A 20,591-nucleotide genomic window follows, 5' to 3' on the forward strand; every position below is an offset into this window, starting at 1 on the left:
CTGCCATCCCCTTCTCCAGACGGTCCCATCAGATCACCCACTCCTGGACAGTGTGGATTTCAGCCCCTCTCCCCTTTTTGGGTTGAGGGTGAGGACAGAGAGACTGGGCCAGAGACCATGGCATGGGGGGATATGGGGTGCCACTAGTTTCTAAGGATGAAGCTCCAGGCAAGGATAATAAACAACCTAGTCTTTTATTTGCCCAAGGCCAGCTGTTGCAGGCACTGAGGCCCCAAGACTTCCAGAAGGGATGAAGGAAGGAGGAGAAAGATCTAGCCTGCCAGGTGCTGCCTGCCTCGCCCTGCTTCCTGCAGGTGGCAGCAGGATGGCGGTGTTTACATTTGTGCCCTCAGGTATTCCCCGGTTTTGAGGTGCAGTCATGTTCAGTCGTGGAGGAGGAAACTGAGGCACACTGGCCCCAGGCCTCTATTTGCCAGTCCAAGGTGGAGCATGCGCCCTCCCTAGCTCCACCTCCACAGGAGCTGCAGGCAGCCTTTGCTGGGGGAGGGTCTCAGGAGCCCATCTGGTGGCCTGTGTGTGTGTGGGGAGGCCGGCCAGGGTCAAGGGCTGGGGATGGGGGGAGCAGGAGGAGGGATGTGGTTGGAAGAACAGCTGCTGGATGGGGGGGAGGGGGGTCAGCCTTGAATAGGGGACCCCAGCTGGGGTTCCATAATGATATCAGTGGGGGACACGCAGAGACCCTGCTCTCCAGATGGGGAAACTGAGGCGGAGACTCCTTCAATCTTTGAGAAGGGAGGGGCCTCCCATCAGTTATTCGGGTCCATTCATCTTCCCCTCGAAGACACTGTGGCCCAGAGCTGGAGCGCCTTGTCGGCGGTCACTCGGTGTTTAGGTTGAGACACATGGGGTAGAAGGCAGCTGGGTCACCTGGCCACAGAGCAACCCTCTCCCGACAAACCAAGGGGTGCCCTCCCCCACTTCAGCTGCGGGTAGAGCAGTGACACCAGCCGCCTCCCGCCCCTGCTAACGGGAGAAAGGCTCATTTTTAGCAGCTGGCCTCTTTTCCCTGCCTGGAGGGAGCTCAGGGCTGGATCAGGGAAGCCAGCAGCGGGGTACAGGCAGAGCCAGGGAGGGCCCAGGGGCTGTCCGCCTGCTTCCTTCCCCCCACCCCAAAGGGCCGGGCGTTGGGGCTAGCCGCCGTGCAGCGTGGAGATGAAGAGGACGCAGTCCTGGTCCTGCAGCTGGTAGTCCAGCTCGCCCTGGCCCGGGAGAGAAAGAAGACCGTCAGGGGCACCTCTCCAGCTTCACCCAGGTGCTGGGGGTGGGGGGTGGGGGTCAGCTGCTCAGGGAAGAGAGAATCTACTGGAAAAATGGGTACCCTGCCCACTAGCTGGCCCATCTCTAGGATGACGGAGAGCTCCCCAGCTCTCCCTTCCTTCCTGGCTCCGGCAAGAGGCTCGAGCAGCCTCGGTCTGGAGCCAGAGCAGGAGAGAGGACTAGCCACCGGCCTGTCTGGGCCTGAGGAGTGGACCGGAGGGCAAGCGGGGGGCAGGGAGGGCCCCAGGTACTGACCAGCAGTTCCCAGTCGGCATCGTTAATCAGCACCAGAATCCCTGGCCGCCTGTGGGGAAGACGGTGGTGAGCAGCAGGGAGCGGAGGCCGGGAGGACATGGGGGCAGAGAGGCCTAGCCATTTGGGTGGCGGCGGGCATGCGGTGGGAGCCTCTTTTCTGAGGCGGATCCGGGGGGTAAGCTCCCCCAGGAAGTGGAAACGACAGTCAGAGTCTGAAGGAAAGCAGGGCAGACAGTCATGGTGCTCGGGGCAGAGGCAAACGGGTGCAGATTCTGGCACCACCTCCCGTTTTGTTTCTCTGAGCATCAGTTTCCTCATCGACAAAGAGGGTGCCATCCTCACAATGGGTGTGGAGGACGAAGGGGGCAGTGTGTGTGGGGTGCCTGCTTGCTAAGGTGTCTGTGGGGTTCACCACGAGCAGTGAGGTGTAACCTCACTAGGCCTCCTGAGCAGCCTGTGGCCTAGGGCTGGGCAGGCTGACACCTGGACCAACACCTGGCTCCACCAGCAGCCCTAGGAGCACCGCTGAGTTTGGGGGCGGCCTCTCCGGGGCGGCCGGGGTTGGACAGCAGCCCTAGTCCCACAAGTGCTCTGCCGGCCTCTGATCCACGCGGCTGGCCTTCTTTTAGAAGTGACTTCCTGGCACGTGAAACTTGGCTCCTTTCCTAGGAGGCTGAGCTGGGCCTGGGCTGGTCAGGGGTGTGTGTGTACATCACAGTGAGTCCCTGGAATCCCAGACCTGCCCTGTTCAGCATCTACTGGTCTCATTTCGGTTACAATGAAATAAAACTGATCTTTAGTTTCTTAGTCACACCAGCCACATTTTAAGGGCTCAACAGCCTTAAAGGCCTAGCAGCGACCACATGGCCAGCACAGCTATAGAACATTTCCGTTACCAGAATGTTCTATGGGAGAGCAAGACTGAGTCCCAGATTGCCAAGGGATGAAAGGGACCTTGGGAAGCATCTTTCTGTTTTCCTTTCTGCATGGACTGGGGAGCTGAGGTCACAAAGGGAAGCAACTTGCCTAAGGGGCTGCGGTGTGTCTGTGGCAACCAGAGGTAGAATCCAAGTCCCGTTACCCAGACTTTGACAGCTCCACCAACAGTCCAGCGTAGTAGCAAGAAAACTCAAATAAACCTTCTACAAAGCTGGACCCAAGCGCCTTTTCCCTAGCGGGGTGAGACGATGCTAGAGGGGAGACCAGGCCAGGGAAGGCTGCGCTGCACCCCGAGAGAGGCTGCAATCTCCTCCCCGCACCCACCCTCCTGGGGAAGGGAAGAGGCACTCACACACTGTCTCCCTGGATGAACAACTCTGGCCGCTCCTTCAGCAAATTCTTCTTGATCCAGACAAGGAGGTTCCGGATGTCCCCTGCAGAGGAAGACAGAACACACTCTTGTCAAACCTATGGGGCTCCAAGCTCCCGGACCTCACCTGCACCGGAAGGATGTGACCGGGGGGCTGAGAGGGCCACTTTTAGGCCATGACCCTTGAATGCCCCATGGTGGGCAACCGCGTGGGGGGAGGCGAGTGACATGCCAGGGGCCTTCAGAGACAGTGGCACCTGGCAATGCTGATGGCTGGCAGGGGAGGCAGGAGGGACCCAAGGCAGACAGCAGGAAGAACTGTCCATGGGAAAGGGGGGACAGTGACCCCCACCCACTGTGCCAGAAGATGGGGTGACTCTGCTACAGACAGGCTCCCGATGGGGCCTGAAGGAGCCCCTCTACCTTTATCTCTCCAGCCAGTCCCAGATGGGAAGTAGGCTCTGCTCTTGGAGGGGTCTGCATATATTTCCCTTTGTGAGGGAAGAAAAACAATTGCCGAGCCGATAACATCAGTTAATTTCCTCTGGCAGAGGGAGAGAAGGATCCTTCACTAGCCAGAGACGCTGACAAATCACTGCCCGCTGTTCCCCCTTCACAGAGCACCCCATCCCCTCAGACCGGGGGGCTGACCACCCTGAAGAGACAAGAGGTTCGCAGTCGAAGGGCCACTCCTGCTCATCTGGTCATCTGAGCTCTGCCTCTTTGTGGTTCTGGGCCAGCCACACTTTCTGCCCACCCTGTGGTGGCTCAGAACCACCTATCCCCAGAAGCCATGCGTTCCCGGGGCCATAGCACACTGGAACCTGCCTCTGGAAACTCCCTGAAGCCTCTGGCTGTCAGTTTTGTGCTCCTCAATCAGCCTGAGGTGCAGGAGTTGCTTCTCTCCCTGAGATTTGTGGACATAAGGTCTGCGGCCAAAACTAGTCTCTGGGAAGCCAGCAGAGCCTTGGGGCTAGCCACCCCCACCCCATGCGTATGGCTCAGAGGGGCCTGCTGCCCTGGCCCCAGAGCTAGCTGAGCTGGAGAAGGGCCCCGGCAGCACCATGGGTGCTTTGCCTGAGTCAGCAACCAGGCACTTCAGCAAGGGACGGGGAGGGGGTCAGCTTGACTGCTGTGTAGGCCCCGCTGCCTGAAGCCCTGCACCCAGCCTTGGGCAGAGTGCTACACGCTGCTGGGGCAAGCCGGCAGCTGAACTCTGGCAGGCCTGTCCCTGGATGGGCTGGTTTGCTCTGCTCTGTGCCAAATCTCCTGGATGGCTCAACAGCAGAGCACAGGGCCAGGGGCAAAGTGTCCAGGGACTGAGACTTTGCCTTCCAATTTTAATGCCTACTTTTTTTTATTTATTTATTTATTTTTTTTTAAGGAATCTCTAAAGGTGTTTTTTTTTTTTTTTTTTTTATAGAGGCATGCTTTATTTATTTATTTGTTTGTTTTGTTTATACATGCACTGGGTACAGTCAGAAGCGCGGGAGGGTGAGAGAATTCACCAGAGCCAGAGCGGGGAGCAGAGCAGGCAGAAGGACCGAAGCACACTGCTGAGGGGAGCAGCGGGCGGCAGGAGAGGTCTGCGCGCCATGTGGGACCCTCCTCCGGTGGCCGGGGAGCAGCCGGGGATCGAACCGGCGCCGCAGAGGCCGCGGGCAGCTTCGCAACCCAGCGCTCAACCGCTGCGCCACCGGGGAGGCCCTTTAATGCCTACTTTTTAACAAAAAAGCAGATTGGCGTCCTCAAGGCCCCGGAGCGGACAGAGGATGGAATGCTGCCTCTGACGAAAGGGCCTCCATTTGGACTTCTGGCTGCATTCTCCCCCCACCCCCAGACCCGGGTTTCAGAGGCTTCCCCTTGGCCTCCATCTTGGCACTGTCTGGTGGGCCGCCAGCCCATACATCTTGTGGCCGCTCGATAGAGCCGCCGGGGTCTGACATATTCATCAGCCAGTGCTGGCGGGCGGGGTCGGGCCTGTGTGCGCCGAGGCACTGTGAGGACAGGGCTGTGCCTGGCCTGCGGACCACCAGTGGCCAGTCCGTGCAGAACCAGGACCCCGTGGGGTTAACAAACCTGGCTCCCCCGAAGGAGATTTCTGCTCCCCTCTGGATAGCGGGGGCTAGGAGAGGCTAGTGGTCATGTCAGGGTCATCCCAGTGATGGCACCATCATGCAGTCCCAGAGGGATGGGCTGGGGGGTGAGTCGGCTGCCGGTGCTGGCTCATTTATCATGATGCTCCTCTTTGCTGAGGTCATTCCCTCCCTCCTCTACACCCCCAGGCCTGCCTACATTCTTGATAGCCTGTTACCATGGTGAGGCCCCCTCATCACCACCCGTATTGTTCCCCCATGCCTGGATTTGGGGGTGGGGAGAGGTGGAACTCTCGGCTCCCTTCGCAGGCTGCAAGGGCCACTCGGCCTGGCCTGAAACACACCCCCTGGGACATCTTGCTAGGCTTGCTGAGACCCAGACAATATGCAAATGGCCTCCAAGCCAGATGGTGGGCTTCCAAAGGCGCCCAGGGGAGGAGGAAGGGTTAAGCAGCATGGGGGTTAGTGGTTTGGGGAGGCTCTGGAATAGATGGGGTAGGGTACCTCACACTAACCTCCCCCCTCCTGCTCACCTCCCCAGTCCTTGGAGGGGGATTTCCTGGCTGGGATCCCAGGCCATTAGTCACAAGACAAATATTTATTGAGTAACTACTACACGCCAGGGGCGAGGGGGACAGTGGGAGAGAGACGGGCACTACTTATTTCACTGGTGGCGCCGATGCCATCTCCCTCGGGTCACCCTTGGCAAATGGAGACAAAAACCCAAGCTCCAAAGAGCTGCTGGGAGGGTCCAAGCAGAAACCAGCCTGGGGCATGGCAGAGGCCAACACACAGGATGATGGGACATTTGCCCACCGTGACTCAGGATCCTTCCCCCCGGCTGCTGGCAGAGGACACCCCATTGCCTCTCGCGGACGGCTCCCACTGGAGTCTAGTGCCCCAGTGGTTGAGTCCTTGTCTGTTGGCAGAGCCCCCAAAGGTGCCGGTCCTAGGCCCTCAGGTCAGGAGAGAAAAGTGCTTTGAGAGGGCCACAGACCCTCAGCCCCTTGCACACGCCCAGCAATCTGTCCCCCATCGGTGGCTCTCCCTCAGGGAGCCTGTATGAGCCAGAGGCCCAGTCCTGCAGACTTGGCCTCTTCTCTTCCCGGCCTCTAGCGCTCAGGTCCCCACCCAGTCCACCGGGCTCCAGGGCTCTTCTGGGAGCCCACCCCAGGCTGTCCTTGAAAAGGGAGAAGAAAGAGCTGGGCTGGGGGGAGTAAAAGCATAGAGAGGGGGGTAGAGGAACATCAGAGGGGCTATTTACAAGTGAATGGGGGTAAGAAAGGAGCAGTTTGTGGGCTAAACTGGCCTCAGAAGGAGGTTTACAGATGTGTGAGGGGACGCTCCTCATTGTTTAATTAAGCAGAAAGTGGATCTTTTCAAAAGCAATTTTGCACAGGGACTGGGAGGGGCGGGAGGAAAGAAGGGAGGTGCCGGAGGGGATCAGCAAACAGGCCCCAGAGCAGAGAAAGGAACAGCTGGCCCCAGGGCGGCTGTGAAATGCATGCTAAGCAGTTTAAAGAGCCCAGGAGCTCGCTGGAAGGCCTGTCCTCCCTCCCCAGCCTCCCTTTAAGGCTGCCCGCTGCCTGCTGCCCGCAGGGAGGTGTGAGGGGCAGGCAGAGGTGAAGTAGACCCACCTCCTCCTGGGGGCCGGGCAGGTAATGTCCACGCCCAGACAGCCTGTTCCCAGACATTTTGGGTTTGCTTCAGGCCACTGATCAGCCACGGGCTGGGAGCCTGGAGCGAAAGGGGCCCTTGAAGCATAAAGGCCTGTTGCCAATGGCCTCTACGCCCCAGACAGGTGGGTACCTCCCACTCCTGCCAGTCAAAGAGCCTGCCTGCTCCTGGCACTGACTGTTTAGACATTTCCCAACCCTTCCCAGAACCCCCCACCCCCAACTTCTCATTGGATCAACACTCCCTACTTCATAGACTTGTACACACTTAGATCTGGAAGCAACTTTTTCAAACTGGATGTCAAACAGGTAGCCAGCTCAGTAATGACTCAATCCAGCCCAACTGCCCATTTCGCAGATGGGGAAACAAGGCCAGCAGGAGGAAGTGACCCGCGAGGGCGCACTGCTTCGGCCGGGCTGGAAGCTCTCCCCTGGCCTAGGACCAGAAGCCCCTTTGTTTGTGAGACTTGTCACAACCCATAATCTTAAGGCTGCTATTTTCCCTGAAGTCTCCAAGACCTGCTCAGCCAAGTGGCAGCCCCTGGGCTGGGAAGGCTGCCAGATGACAGATCTGGGCCTGGGCCCAGGAGGAGGGGGAGAGGAAGACACGCCAGGCTCCTGCCTTCCCATTGGGCTCCCATGTGCCACAGTAAGGCCTGGCAGCTGCTAACTGTTCTCTGGCTAAGAAGTGACCCGTGCCTCTGAGTACAGCCGGGCAGGGAGTCCCAGATAGAGAGCCCCAGTCAAGGGCCCCAAGAAGGAGCAAGGGGCCATTTCAGTGGCCCTCCTCTGCTCTTTTATTTATTTATTTATTTATTTATTTATTTATTTATTTATTTATTTATTTATTTATTTAATTTGTTTGTTTATACATGCACTGGGTACAGTCAGAAGTGCGGGAGGGTGAGAGAATTCACCAGAGCCAGAGCGGGGAGCAGAGCAGGCAGAAGGACCGAAGTACACTGCTGAGGGGAGCAGCGGGTGGCAGGAGAGGTCTGCGCGCCATGTGGGACCCTCCTCCGGTGGCCGGGGAGCAGCCGGGGATCGAACCGGCACCGCAGAGGCTGCCGGCAGCTTCGCAACCCAGCGCTCAACCGCTGCGCCACCGGGGAGGCCCCCTCCTCTGCTCTTATCTCTTCATGCCAGGTTAGAAGAAGAGGTCCCCACCTAACCCCTAATGAGAATGAGGATCAAAACACTGGGTCTTAGCCCCCCCATGACCTGAGTAACTGGACAGGTCACACTTGCTAAGGCTGAGAACCTTGATAATACATAGTATCAACTGGGGTCATCTTGAAAATTAAAATAATAGCTGTTGAAGGTGTGTATGAATGCATGAAAGCAAAACGCTGGAAAATACACTACAGGTCTGAGATGCTGGGAGATTTGGGGAGCCTCATGGGATAAATGGCGCTAGCAAGGACTTTGAGCCCCTGAAATGCAGTTCTGAATGCCAGGCTGCCATTTCTTTTTTTTTCCTTTTTCTTTTTTTAAGATTTATTTATTTATTTATACAAGCACTGGGTACAGTCAGAAGCGCGGGAGGGTGAGAGAATTCACCAGAGCCAGAGCGGGAAGCAGAGCAGGCAGAAGGACCGAAGTACACTGCTGAGGGGAGCAGCGGGCGGCAGGAGAGGTCTGTGCGCCATGTGGGACCCTCCTCCGGTGGCCGGAGAGCAGCCGGGGATTGAACCGGTGCTGCAGAGGCTGCGGGGCAGCTTCGCAGCCCAGCGCTCAACCGCTGCGCCACCGAGGAGGCCCCAAGGCTGCCATTTAAATAGCTGCATGAATAGGGGCAACACCCTCGATGTCTCTGAAATGGGAATAATAACAGCAGCTACCTCCAAGGAGCTTGTGACAGTTATTTGCATCTACCATGCCAAGCTCAGCCTGTGTCCTTGGAGAGACTGGCCTTTTTTCGGCATGTGGCCACCTGAAGGCCTTCTGTCCAGGGGGCCTTCACGAGGGGACGACATTGTTGGTCCCCTGCACCCTTGTTCTCCCTCCAATTTATCCACTGGCTTCTTGTCCTCCCGTAGGTCTTAGTTCCCAAGTCACCTCCAGCAGGCACCTCCCCACACCACCTGCTGTACCGTCCGAGGCCCCTTTTGTCCTCTCACAGGTGGCCGCGCTTGCGCAGCTGCAAGTTACAGGCTTGGACCTGACTTCCTCGCTTATGACTCCACTTCCATCACTGAGCAAGGCCCTCGGGGCAAGTCCCTGGTCTGCTTGGGTCACACTGAATACCCCGCAATCAGTACGGGGCCTGGCACAAAGGAGGTCCTCAGGAACGCAGCATGTGCCAACTACATGAACGATAAAGCACTGGCTACCATCCCTGGCACCAGTGAGCATTTAGCCAACAATGAAGGAAGGGACTAGAATGATGAAATTTGTAGAAATGAATGAGAACTTGTGATGTTTTAATAAGCTTCCTGCCAGATCTTCCAAGGCTGAATCTTTTGAGTATTCTGACAGCCCTGTTCCCTCTCCAGGCTGCAGGCTGGATGTCAAACAGCCACCTTTCTCAACCCCACTAGGGGCACAGGCAATCCCTAGGCCTGACAGTCAACCCCAGCCACATGCCCAGCCTGGCACAAGGTGGCAGTGCTCAGCTCCCTGGGGAGCATCTCCCAGCCTCTAGTGTGGTACACTGACAGGCCCTGCATCCCTGCTCTCCTGCCCAAGGCGGGCCCACAGACAGCTTGGCAGCTGGTGAAGTCGGACAATTGTTTGATTCCTGGAAGAAGCATGTTGCCTTCCAGAAGAATCCTGTTAAACCTCACTTGACTAGTTGCTACTGCACCCTGCCTCCAGGAGCCTCACTGCCCCACTCCCTAAAGCCAGTTTCCTTTCTCCCCAGGAACCCCTCAGCCCTAGGTCAAGACAGCTCCCTTCCTTAGTGTTTCTGAGAGGCCTGCTGGGGCCACACAGACCCCCACAGTGGGGTCGCTGCCTTGCCCCCAGGCCACACTGCTATTCACCAGTGGCAGGGAAACTTTTCAAAACACCCCATTTGGGAATCTTGCATGATACCACTATACCAGCGGCGCTGTTTCAAAACCCCCCATTTGGAAGAGGGACTGGCTCTTGTTCATGCTGTTGCCCCAGTGACTGGTACACGGTCTGCCCCCTAGAAGATCCGCAGTATCCCTTTGCTAAAGAAAGATGAACAAGTGTTGGAACGAACAAATGGGGAAACCCCTCCTGTCTCCCTTAGTCAACCTCCCTCTTCCACCTCCTTTTGGCAGGCGCGCATCTCCTCTCCTAAATCCCGGAGCAGGTGGTGAGCCCATTCGCCTGGCTCTATTCTATTCTATTCTATTCTGAGAACTTGTCTCTGCTGCCATCTAGCCATAGCAGAGCAGCCTGGTACAGCTTGCTTACTCCTCTTAGCCACTCTCAGCGACAGTCTACCAGCCCCATTTCACAGAGAAGGGAAGGTCATGGGCCTACGGTTCTAAGGGGATTTATTTTTTTTTTTTTTTTTTTTTTTTTTATAGAGGCATGTTTTTTTTTTTATTTATTTATTTGTTTGTTTGTTTTTTGTTTATACATGCACTGGGTACAGTCAGAAGCGCGGGAGGGTGAGAGAATTCACCAGAGCCAGAGCGGGGAGCAGAGCAGGCAGAAGGACCGAAGCACACTGCTGAGGGGAGCAGCGGGCGGCAGGAGAGGTCTGCGCGCCATGTGGGACCCTCCTCTGGTGGCCGGGGAGCAGCCGGGAATCGAACCGGCGCTGCAGAGGCTGCGGGCAGCTTCGCAACCCAGCGCTCAACCGCTGCGCCACCGGGGAGGCCCTCTAAGGGGATTTAAAGTCTGAATCCATGGGGCCTCCCTGGTGGTGCAGGGGGTTGAGCGCAGCACTGTGAAGCTGTCCGCAGCCTCTGCAGCCTCTGCAGGTTCAATCCCCAGCAGGCCAGGGAGATACCCACATGGCCCAGCAGACCTCTCCTGTCTCACCTGCTGCTCCCCTCAACAGTGTTTTCGGTCCATCTGCCTGTTCTGCTCCCTGCTCTGTCTCTGATGAATCCTCTCACCCTCCTGCACCTCTGGCTTATACCCCAGTTTTGTATGCATAAATAAATAAATCTTAAAAAAAAAAAAGTTTTGAACCCAGAACCTGGTGTGAGTTTGAGTGATTCCCGGAGACTCTGGTGCAATGGCCCGGGGTGGGGAGGGGGGTTCAGAAAGCTCATACTCACAGGGCTCCTCCTGTTGGGGCAAGGTGACCTGATGCTTTTTTACACCGTCAAACAGAAGCTCCGCGCCGCCTCTGTAGAGAAAGGAAGAGAAAGACAGCCAGGTGAGCACCTGCGGACAGGAGGTAACTGATGTAAACCGAGGACGGGGCTGGACTGGGGCCTGAGAGATACAGAGGCCAAGGTTCAGGATCCTCTGGGGTACCGGTGTCTCACTCTCAAATGTGACATTCTGACTGGGCAAGCAAGAATAAGCTTTGCTAATAATCCGGTGCCAAAATCTGTAGACTCTCATCTCACTCCTCTGCTTTCTCAAGAGGCAACCTAGGCCCGTGTGCAGAGCCTGGGCTTTGGAGCTGTTGCCCCGAGATGTGGACCCAGTTCCCTCTGCCTGGCCCCGGACCTTGGGCACCTGACATCTTCTCAAGCCTCAGTCTCTCCATTTGCAAAAAGGTTGAGGAGCTACCATGAGGCACACTGGACACCCTGTGTGTCTAAAAGCTTCCTCTGGCCAGGTGAGAATTTGAAAACACATCTGTGCCACCCACTGCTGGCCTGGTGGGCACAGAAGCTAGAGGGGGATTTTTCGGGGCTTAGCAATAAACTTGCCATTCATCTCCCTTCAGCCTCAGGGCATTCCAGGATAGAGAGGGAAGAAGCAGTACTAACAACCTCCCAGGGAGAAGCTGACTGAGGCCCAGCAAGTTAAGTGACTAGTTCAAGATCAGACAGGCAATGGCTAGACTAAGATTTGAATTCTAACTTGTTTCTGTTCAATGCCAGCAGACTTTGCACACACATACAAAATACAAACAAACCCAGATTTTCCAGAGGCTTGAAAGCCCCTTGAGGGCAGAGTTTGGTTCACTTCTGTGGGCCAGTACCTGGCCAAGGCAATGCGAGGCCAGCAGAGATGCTGGGAGCCAAGTCCAGAAGCCAGGGTTTATGAGGCAGACATCAGGGCTCTTGGCCTGCACCCCTTCTCACTCTGGGCCTCCTGACTCCATCTCAGGCTTCACATGCATCTTAACTGAGAATGCAGCAACAAACTTTTGACGGCCTCAATGTCTCCCACCCTACCACCCTTTCCCAAATTCAAAGAACAGAGATGTCCTCAGCCAGTCCACTGGGAGGCAAAGGCAAGGCAGGCATTGTCATGGAGGAAACATGGGGCGACTGTCATCCAAACAAGGTCACGCTTTGTTGACGCAGAAATGTGGAGGGGGAGAAGAGGCCCATCTGTGGCCGCGCGCAGGGCCATTTCAGCTGCGAACCCGCACAGAGCCTCCATTTATCCCCTTCCAAGAGGCCTGTTCTCTCCTGGGGTGGGGGTTGGCACATGAGGCAGCTGGGGTGGGGGAGGGTGGAGGCAGGGGGCTCAGGAGTTGGGGGTCAGAGAAGAAGAGTGGGAACTGGAGCCACTGAGACCCAGGCAAACAAGTAAGAGTGGCCAGACCTGGTGGTGCCAGGCTCAGAGGCCCAGGCTGTCTTTCCCTTTATAAGCAGATACAGGGAGAACCAGCATGGCCCAGAGTGACCTCAGTTCATAGCCCCCAAGGGAGAAGTTGGCAGTCCTGCTGTGGGCACATCTGGAGGGAGGAAGATGCAGGCCCAGCCTCTGGAGTAATTCAGGGAGGCAGACAAGTGGATGGTTTGGCCCCAGGGGAAAACCAAAGCCAGAATCTCTTGCTCTTCAAACTCAGTTAAGGAATTATGTCTAAAGACACATTTTGGGCCTCCCTGGTGGTGCAAGGTGTTAAGACGCAACCTATGAAGCTACTGGCAGCCACTGCAGCACGAGTTCAATCCCGGGCCAGAGAGCTGACCCACGTGGTGCAGCAGACCTCTCCTGACACACCTGCTGCTCCCCTCAGCAGTGTATTTCAGTCAGTCTATCTGTTCTGTTCCCCACTCTGTCTCTGGTGAATCTTCTCACCCCCCACACCTCTGGCCTGTACCCCGGTTCTTGTATGGATAAATAAATCTTAAAAAAAAAAGACAATCTTTCCTCCACTCTCCACTTCTGGTGGAAGTACTTGTTGGTACCAGTGACTGGTATAGACATCCCCAAAACTGTCTTCATTTTTTTGTAACTGATCTTCATTTGTTTATCCTCTATATTTTTACTTCTATTTTATTTACCACCCTTTTCCCCATCCACAAGAATGTAAGCCCTGTCTAAAACAGGGCAGGACACATAGAAAATACTCATGAAATATTTACCAAATGAATGAAAATGCCCACTTCTCCTACTTCTCTGACCTCAGTGGCACCCCCTCTTTGTTAATACCTCCCGGCTTCACAAAGGAGGAACTGGGAATCGGAAGAGGGAATCTGGACTGCAGGGACACAAAACATGTCTGTACTACAGACTCTGAATCCTGCATAACCTGAGAAAATGCTGTAAGGACAGTTCAGGAAGCAAGACAGAGAATGGCTGGATTGGCCACTGACAAGAGCAAGAAAGGTTGAGAAGTCTGGAAGCTGGTGAGAATCTGTCAGAGCTGGTAAAGCTAGAGGACCACATGTGCTGAGGAAAGAGGCCAAGTCTAAACCCAGACTTCAAGGTCATTTCTTTGTGAGTCTGCTCAGGTTCGGAGTGAGGAAGTCTGCTAAGAGATGCAGGAAATGAAAGACAAAACATGCACTGAGACAAGACCAAAGGAGTTTGGGTTGGCATGCATCTTGGGCATTCTTGCTTCCTGAGAAGCCACAATTCTCACAAGACACTGTGTTGGCGGATGTTAGGAGGGCAGATGATTGGGGGAATGTTGCTGTGACCCACAATTGATCTTGGTGGTAAAGAGGCTGAGGCTGGAGATGGTCAGGTCAGAGAAGGGGTAATTAAGCTAGTGTGTAAGCTCTGGAAGGCAAGAACTATATCTTCCTCGCATGTCTTCCCACCGCTGCCACACAGTACCTCAGACAGAAGACATTTCTGACAAAAACCTCACTTGGCATAGTGACAATGGCAGATAGGTGGACGACAGATAAACCTTAACATGGGCAATCTGCAGCTTCTTCCTTTTCAGCTTTGCTGAAGTCAGTCAAGGCAGCCAGGATCCATCTAGAAGCCCCAGGTTATGAGGGGTATAACTGGGTCAAGGGTCAGTGAAGGAAAATGGTCAAGTGGCCAGACCAGGATAGTTCTAATGGGATCCAGACAACGATATCACTGATTAAAATGCACTTACCATTCAAATGACTACTCCCTTTTTCTAAGGGACAGAAATGCTGAACACTGGAGGGCATGGACAGAGTTCCATTTATCTTTGTATCCTCAGTGTCTGGCTCACTGCCTGGCACATGGTAGGCACTCAGTAAATGACTGGTGAATGAACGATCCAGTGACAGGAAAACATGAAAGAAACTGGGGGAATCCAATGGAAGGAAAGGCATTCATGGGCAGATGTTTTAGATTCCCATCCCAGACTTTTCCTTTCATATAAGCCTTGGTTCTCCCTTTCCCCCACCCCCACCCCAGTATTGCCATGTGACTCCTTCGGGGTCTGTTTCCTTGTCTTCTCTTTAAGATCTACAATTTCTCTCAGTTCTAAAATCATGACAAACCTGTCAGTAAGAGGCAGAAGATAGTGTTTGGAGGAGACTCCCTGATCTCTGTTTCTTCAGTTATTGGTGTGTGTGCGCCCCAATTCTTGCATTCCCGTACTTTAGGGTTGGACTCCTATACTGTGTTGCTGCTTACCCTGTATTGCCAACTGACTCAAGATCTGCGGAAGGCAGTCAGCAAGTTTCCTGAATGCTCCAGAAGGACCTCAGGTCTATTTGTGACCCACAAATCTTAGTAAAGAGAAGGGAGTCCCGTCTTGGTCACACATCCCACGAGAAACAGGCACGAAGAATCGCAGCCCAAAGCACCAAGTGTAATCGCAGCCCAAAGGGAGAAATCAGGGGATGAAAGGTGTGAAGGGTGGCCCTTCCTGGGTGTAGGAGCGCAAATGTCATACATACAGCCTCATTCAAAACGGGATTGGCAAAGGTAGGGAGATCGTCTGCTGATAGCCTGTTGAGTTCAGCGGGGTCCAAGACATGCAGAGGGGGTGCTTAGAGCGCACCTCCCCGCCCCAGCGTGCGCCGCTATTTCCGGACTTACGGCCTCGTCGCCTAGGGAGACCGAGTCTGAGACCGGCGCGTACAGCGTAGCTCAGGGAAGACGCCGGGAGCCATGGCGCTTCGGTCGCAACAAGCGCCAAGGCAGAGGCAGGTGAGTTCTGGACACGATGGGTTCACTCCATCCCCACGGCGCCCCAGCTCTGTGACTCACCCGAACTCCACTTCCACTGACAAGGGCGCTGCCATGTTGAGGAAGCCGAGCTCACGGGAAATTTCAACTTCCGGCGCGCCAGCAGCACTTCCTGTCGTCGCGGCCGGAAGAGGCGGTACCAGGCAGTCATTCTTCTCCGCTATTGGAGGGAGGCCGGGACGCGCTATTTGCGCCGGTCAACTCGCTGCCTTTTCGGAGAGCCTGGGTGGGCGCGACTTGCGCGAACCCCACCAAGCCTGGGGGTAGAGGGGGGTGTCTCGGCGTCCCGCACAGTGACTGAGAGCCACGTTACTGTTTATCTTGACTTAGTTACAATGTCTTCAGTCGGCACTGGGCTTAGGCAAGCCTGTCCACGCGTCTTGATTTTGGTTACCATTGATCCCCAAATCTTTATATCCAGCCCAGACATTTCTTTGTTTGTTTTCAGATTGATTTGTTTATTTATACAAACACTAGGTACAGTCAGAAGCTCGGGAGGGTGAGAGAATTCACCAGAGACAGAGCGGGGAGCAGAGCAGGCAGACTGACGAAATACACCTGCTGAGGGGAGCAGCGGCAGGAGAGGTCTGTGCGCCATGTGGGACCCTTGCCGGCGGCCGGGGATCGAACCGGCGCTGCAGAGGCTCAACCGCTGTGCCACGAGGGGAGGCCCTTATTAGAACTGTTGTTTTAAGCCTTCCTCCAGCCCTGGGCGTCTTGGCCATCACTGCTTGGACCTCCATGCTCAATTCAGCTGGAAGTGGTCCCCAATTGCTCCTGCTGCACTGGCAGTTTGTGCACCTGCGCAGGCTCCTGCAAATGCACCTCCTGCAAGACAAGCTGCTGCTCCTGCTGTCCGCAGGGCGGTGTCAAGTGTGCCAGGGTTATGTGCAAAGGGGCAGTGAACAGCTGCATCTCCTGTACCTGAAGTGGGGGACACCCAGCTCCCACATGGAAATAGAGCCACATGTACAAACCTGCATTTTCCATTTCACAGCTTGCCCACATTCCTTTTTCTATGATATGTGATAATAAAAGTTGCTGATTAAAAAAAAAACTGTTTTAAAATACCCCTTTCTGGCTGCACTGTGCTAACAAAAGCCTAGGGCAGAAATGCAATGGAGTGAATGTCCCAGGTATCTAAACTACAATACTTATCAATTCAACTTGGCATTGCTAGAGTATGGTGGTGTAACCTGGTGTTTAAGGGCAGAATGATGTAATGGTTAACAGGTAGTTCAACTGTCCCAGCTTTAGATCCAGCTCCCATCACTTTTTAGTTGAGTCTTTGTGCAAGTCCTGTAATAGTTGTCTGTAAAGTGGGGATTGTAGTGAGGACCAGATGAGTTCTTGGAACTGTGCCTCCCTAAACAGGCTTGACCGTGTCCCCCATTCTGGCAGGGTATCCCTGCCACCCACTGAAACACCCAAACAGGAAGCCTGAAGCACTGTTCTCAATTCTCTCCCACATCTAGTCATCATATTTGGATTATTGTGCCTTTTTTTTTTAAGTTTTATTTATTTATGCATGCAAGAACTGGGGTACAGGCCAGAGGTGTGGGGGGTGAGAGGATTCACTAGAGACAGTGTGGGGAACAGAACAGGCAGACTGAAATACACTGCTGAGGGGAGCAGCAGGTGTGATAGGAGAGGTCTGCTGTGCCATGTGGGTAGCTCCCTGGCCAGCCGGGGATCGAACTTGTGCTGCAAAGGCTGCAGATAGTTTCACGGTGCTGTGCTTAACCCCTTGTGCCACCAGGAGGCCCTAGAGTGCCTTCTATGCAGATTTTGGAACCCCAAATTCTTCTACCATCACTGAGTAGAGGTCATTAGGTGTGTTCTTCAGCTGCTACTTGCATAGCCCCAGAGGCTGGGAACTCTCTCCTGGTAAATCACCTCGCCTGCACTTACTTCTCTGGCCTGCAAGCTTCTGCCTCCCTCTCTCTGGTCTTGGCTTCATTTTATTTTATTTTTATACAATAACTGGGGTACAGGCCAGATGCACGGGAGGGTGAGAGGATTCACCAGAGACAGAGTGGGGGGCAGAACAGGCAGACTGAAGAAATACACTGCTACGGGGAGCAGAAGGCGAGTCAGGAGAGGTCTGCTGTGCCATGTGGGTAGCTCCCTGGCCAGCCGGGGATCGAACTCGTGCTACAAATTCAGCAGGCAGCTTCACAGTGCGGTGCTCAACCACCTGTGCCCTTGGCTTCATTTTATAACTTAATTCCACAACAGCTGAATCCCTTCAATGTACAAGACACTGTCCCAAGTCACTAGCAAAACAAGGACAAGTGAGATACAGCTCTGGGCCTCAACGTGGGCAAAGGAACGCTGTGGTAAATGGAAGGACCCCATGCTCCCTGCCCAGTGTGGGTAGATCACTGCCCAGTATGGACGGTTTCCAAATCCGAGAAGATTTGGAACTGAATGGCCACTTAAAGTCCTCGGGATGAAAATATTGTAAGAGTCTTCCACTGGCTCCTCCAGGGTAGGAACCTTGCCTGACACACCTTTTATGGTGTTTTGTGCATCAGCATGGGGTCAGGGAAGTGCTTGCTGAGTGGGTGAGTACATAATCTCCAGCTCAAAGCCATTTAATGGCTTCTCTTTGCCAACAAGGTCAGGCCTTCCTAGAAAACATTCAGGGCCCTCCACCTCGAGGTGCTGCATACCCTAGCCTCCACCCTGGGGGCCCACCTCCAGCAGCTGGAAGGGGAGAGCTTGAGAGCATTTGAAGAGCTTAGTCCACTTGAGAGCATTCACTGCACACCTATTAAGGGCCAGGCACGGTGCTGCTGCTGGGAACACGGCGAAACCAAAGGGGCTCTGCCTTCCTCCTGGGTCTAATGTTCTTAGAGGAAACAGGTACAAAAAACGGGCCATGAAGGTGGGGCCCGGGGCCCTTTGGGCACTGTTGGAGGACCCTAAACCAGGCCGGGAATCAGAAGGGCCTCCTGGAGGAAGTCACATTTAAGCCCAAATCCAAAGGGATTGTGGGAGGCAGAGGTGGACAGGGACAGGGCACAGGGGGGACCAGGGGCATTTCTTCCTTCCTGGAGGAGAGGGAATCCTTTGCTTTTCTCAACAGACAGGGGGGGCTCCAGCTCCCCTCACTGAATCAGTCCACTCTGTGGCCACCTGGCTCTCACTCCTAGAAAGCCCTTGGTTCTCCTGGCCCCAGGCCAGAGCGGACCTCTTCATTAGTAACAATAATAGCTTAACATAGTCACTCAACAAGTTTTTATTGAACGCCATTTTGTACCTGCCAGGGGCTTTACATGCGCCACCTGATGGACTCTGATGGGAACTGTCATTAAAACCTGTTTTTCAAATGAGGAAACAGGCTCAGAACCGCTGACTTGCCACGGGCCCCAGGTCGGGCCTCCACTCCAGGTGTATTGTCTTCAGGGTCCCCGCCCTGCTCACTGACCTCCATTGCCTCCCCTGGGGTCAGGCTCACCCAGATGCCCTCCCCTGCCCCTGGGATTCACGCAGAAGAGGGGCTTGGGCCCCACCCTGTCCCCTCTGTCGGGATGGCCATCCCCAGAGTCGGCCTCTGTCCCCTCTGAAGCTCCTAGAGGGACAATGGCGGGGTTGATGGGGGGGAGGCGAGGGCGCGGGTGCCCCCCTGCCTGCTGCCCTTTGTCTTCCCGCCTGCTCCCCTCGTGCACCCCGGGAGGCTGGGAGGCGCCTCTCGCAGGCTTCCTCCTCCCATTCTTGTGCTAATTGGGTGTCAAGCTGAGATCAGTGAGAAAGAAATCCGCCCTGGCTCGGGTTAAACTGCCGCCAAAGATGAGGGCTGAGCCCAGAATATCATTAGGCCTGGAGGAAGCAGGGCCTCTCCACGGAGGGAGGGGCTGGCCGGGCATTCAGGCCCCTTTGAAAGTCACTTGGCCGCCACCGCCTCAATGGGCCCCTCAGAGGTATTTAACCTTCTTCCCAGGAACTGAAAGTGATACGCCAAGCACTGGCCTGGGCGGTGGGACCTCCGGGGATGCCGGGGGCTGGCCCCTTCCAGCCTCCCAGGCACAGGTGGCAGATGGGAGCCCTGAGGCTCCGGCCGAGGACTTCTACCCGAGTGCCATTCAGACTCTGCGGGCTTTGGGACCTGCCTCTCCGAGCCTCAGTTACTCATCTGTGGAATAGGGATAAACACAATAGCTGCTTAGGTTACAGACTGAATGAAACGATGCCCAGAAAGTGCTCTGCTCGGCACCTGGCATGTCGGGGGTGGAGGGGTTCGTGTAAGGCACCCTCAGCAACTCCAGTGAAACAGGTTTGGCCCAGCTCAAGGATTTTAGGGCAGAGCACAAAGCCTGGAGGTGGGCAAGCCCAGTGTCTGCTGAGGGGCTGTTATAGAGCAACCTCGATATTAAACGGGTTCCTGGAGCTCCCAGTGTCTTTGGCTTTGACCTGGGGTGGGGGTGGAGTCCACAAAGCCTATATGGAATTAGCTTTGGGACATCCTTTTCCCCCTAACAGGGCCACTTCTCACATCCTGCAACTCTGGCCCCTGCCATCTGTGCTCTAAGGTGAGCCTGACACCTGCAGTCCTCGATTTCGATTATGGCTGCTCCGGTGTAGAACACCTCCCCCCTCCTGTTTTTGGAGAACTGGTCCTTGAAAGACCTTCGAGACCAGTAAATACATCCCTACCTTCCCATCCCTGTTCTCAGCCCCAAAGGTGGGCTGCCTGACTCAATAAGGGAACCTCCCACAGTGCTTTGCAAGCCCCGAAGCACGACACACATCAGTAACACCCACAAAACAGCAGCTATTAACTTCACGAGCACCTACTGCATGCAGGGAGACGCCGCAAGCTGGCTGGGATGACCCCAGTCTTGCCCTTCCTGGGGGGGAGGGGGAGGGGGTGCCAATGCAAGAAGTGAACTCAGGCCAGTCTGGGATCTTAGCCCCTGAGTATCTGTCTCATGCGCTGAAGAGAATCCACACCTCCTGCTGAGCTGAGAGGTCTGTACCACCTGATTCAAAACCGCCCCAGGCTAGGGATTCCAAGACCTATTGACGGGAGAGGACGCTGAGGCTTAGCTCGACAAGTGGACTTGAGCACAGGCTTGCTAGGCCCCTGACCAGGAGCTCCGGGCCACTATTCCACACCGCCTGGTGGTGAGTGATTGACCTGGAGGACGGAGTGGGGCTCCAGGGGGGCTGCTTCCCATTGGCCGGCACTCAGAACGGAGAGTTTAAGACACAAAGCCACGTGGCCAGCCAACTCCAGCTCCTAGGTCGGTTAAGGAAGGCTGTCAAAGGCTCAGGGAGGGGGGTCCTCTGGGCTGGGCTTTCCCTTGGGGGTGAGGCGGGGTCTCCCGCGCCTCCTTCCCACTTCCCAGGGCCAAGATGGGATTTGCCAAGCTCCACACGCCCTCTGCTGGCCGCGCGCAGGCACTACAGATATGCCTCGCGCTCCACTCCCCCCAAGGTCTGAAGAGCCCAATACCAGCTCTGCCACCCACCCCCACCCCCTCCCCCAAGAGGCTCCGGACTCCT

The 20,591-nt window shown here is 55.4% G+C and overlaps 1 protein-coding gene across 1 annotated transcript; it reads right to left on the minus strand.

The window, feature by feature from the left end:
* Positions 1-1,151: 1,151 nt before the first annotated feature.
* On the minus strand, positions 1,152-15,136 carry URM1 (ubiquitin related modifier 1; the record flags this gene model as incomplete). The annotated part of the gene is made up of 5 exons (XM_084236109.1): positions 1,152-1,220; positions 1,534-1,582; positions 2,825-2,906; positions 10,820-10,890; positions 15,102-15,136. The coding sequence occupies 5 exons, from the start codon at positions 15,134-15,136 to the stop codon at positions 1,152-1,154; spliced, it is 306 nt and encodes a 101-aa protein (XP_084092235.1).
* Positions 15,137-20,591: the final 5,455 nt, after the last annotated feature.

The sequence above is a fragment of the Talpa europaea genome (genome assembly GCF_964194135.1).
Source record: "Talpa europaea genome assembly, chromosome: 7".
NCBI classification, from domain to species: domain Eukaryota; kingdom Metazoa; phylum Chordata; class Mammalia; order Eulipotyphla; family Talpidae; genus Talpa; species Talpa europaea.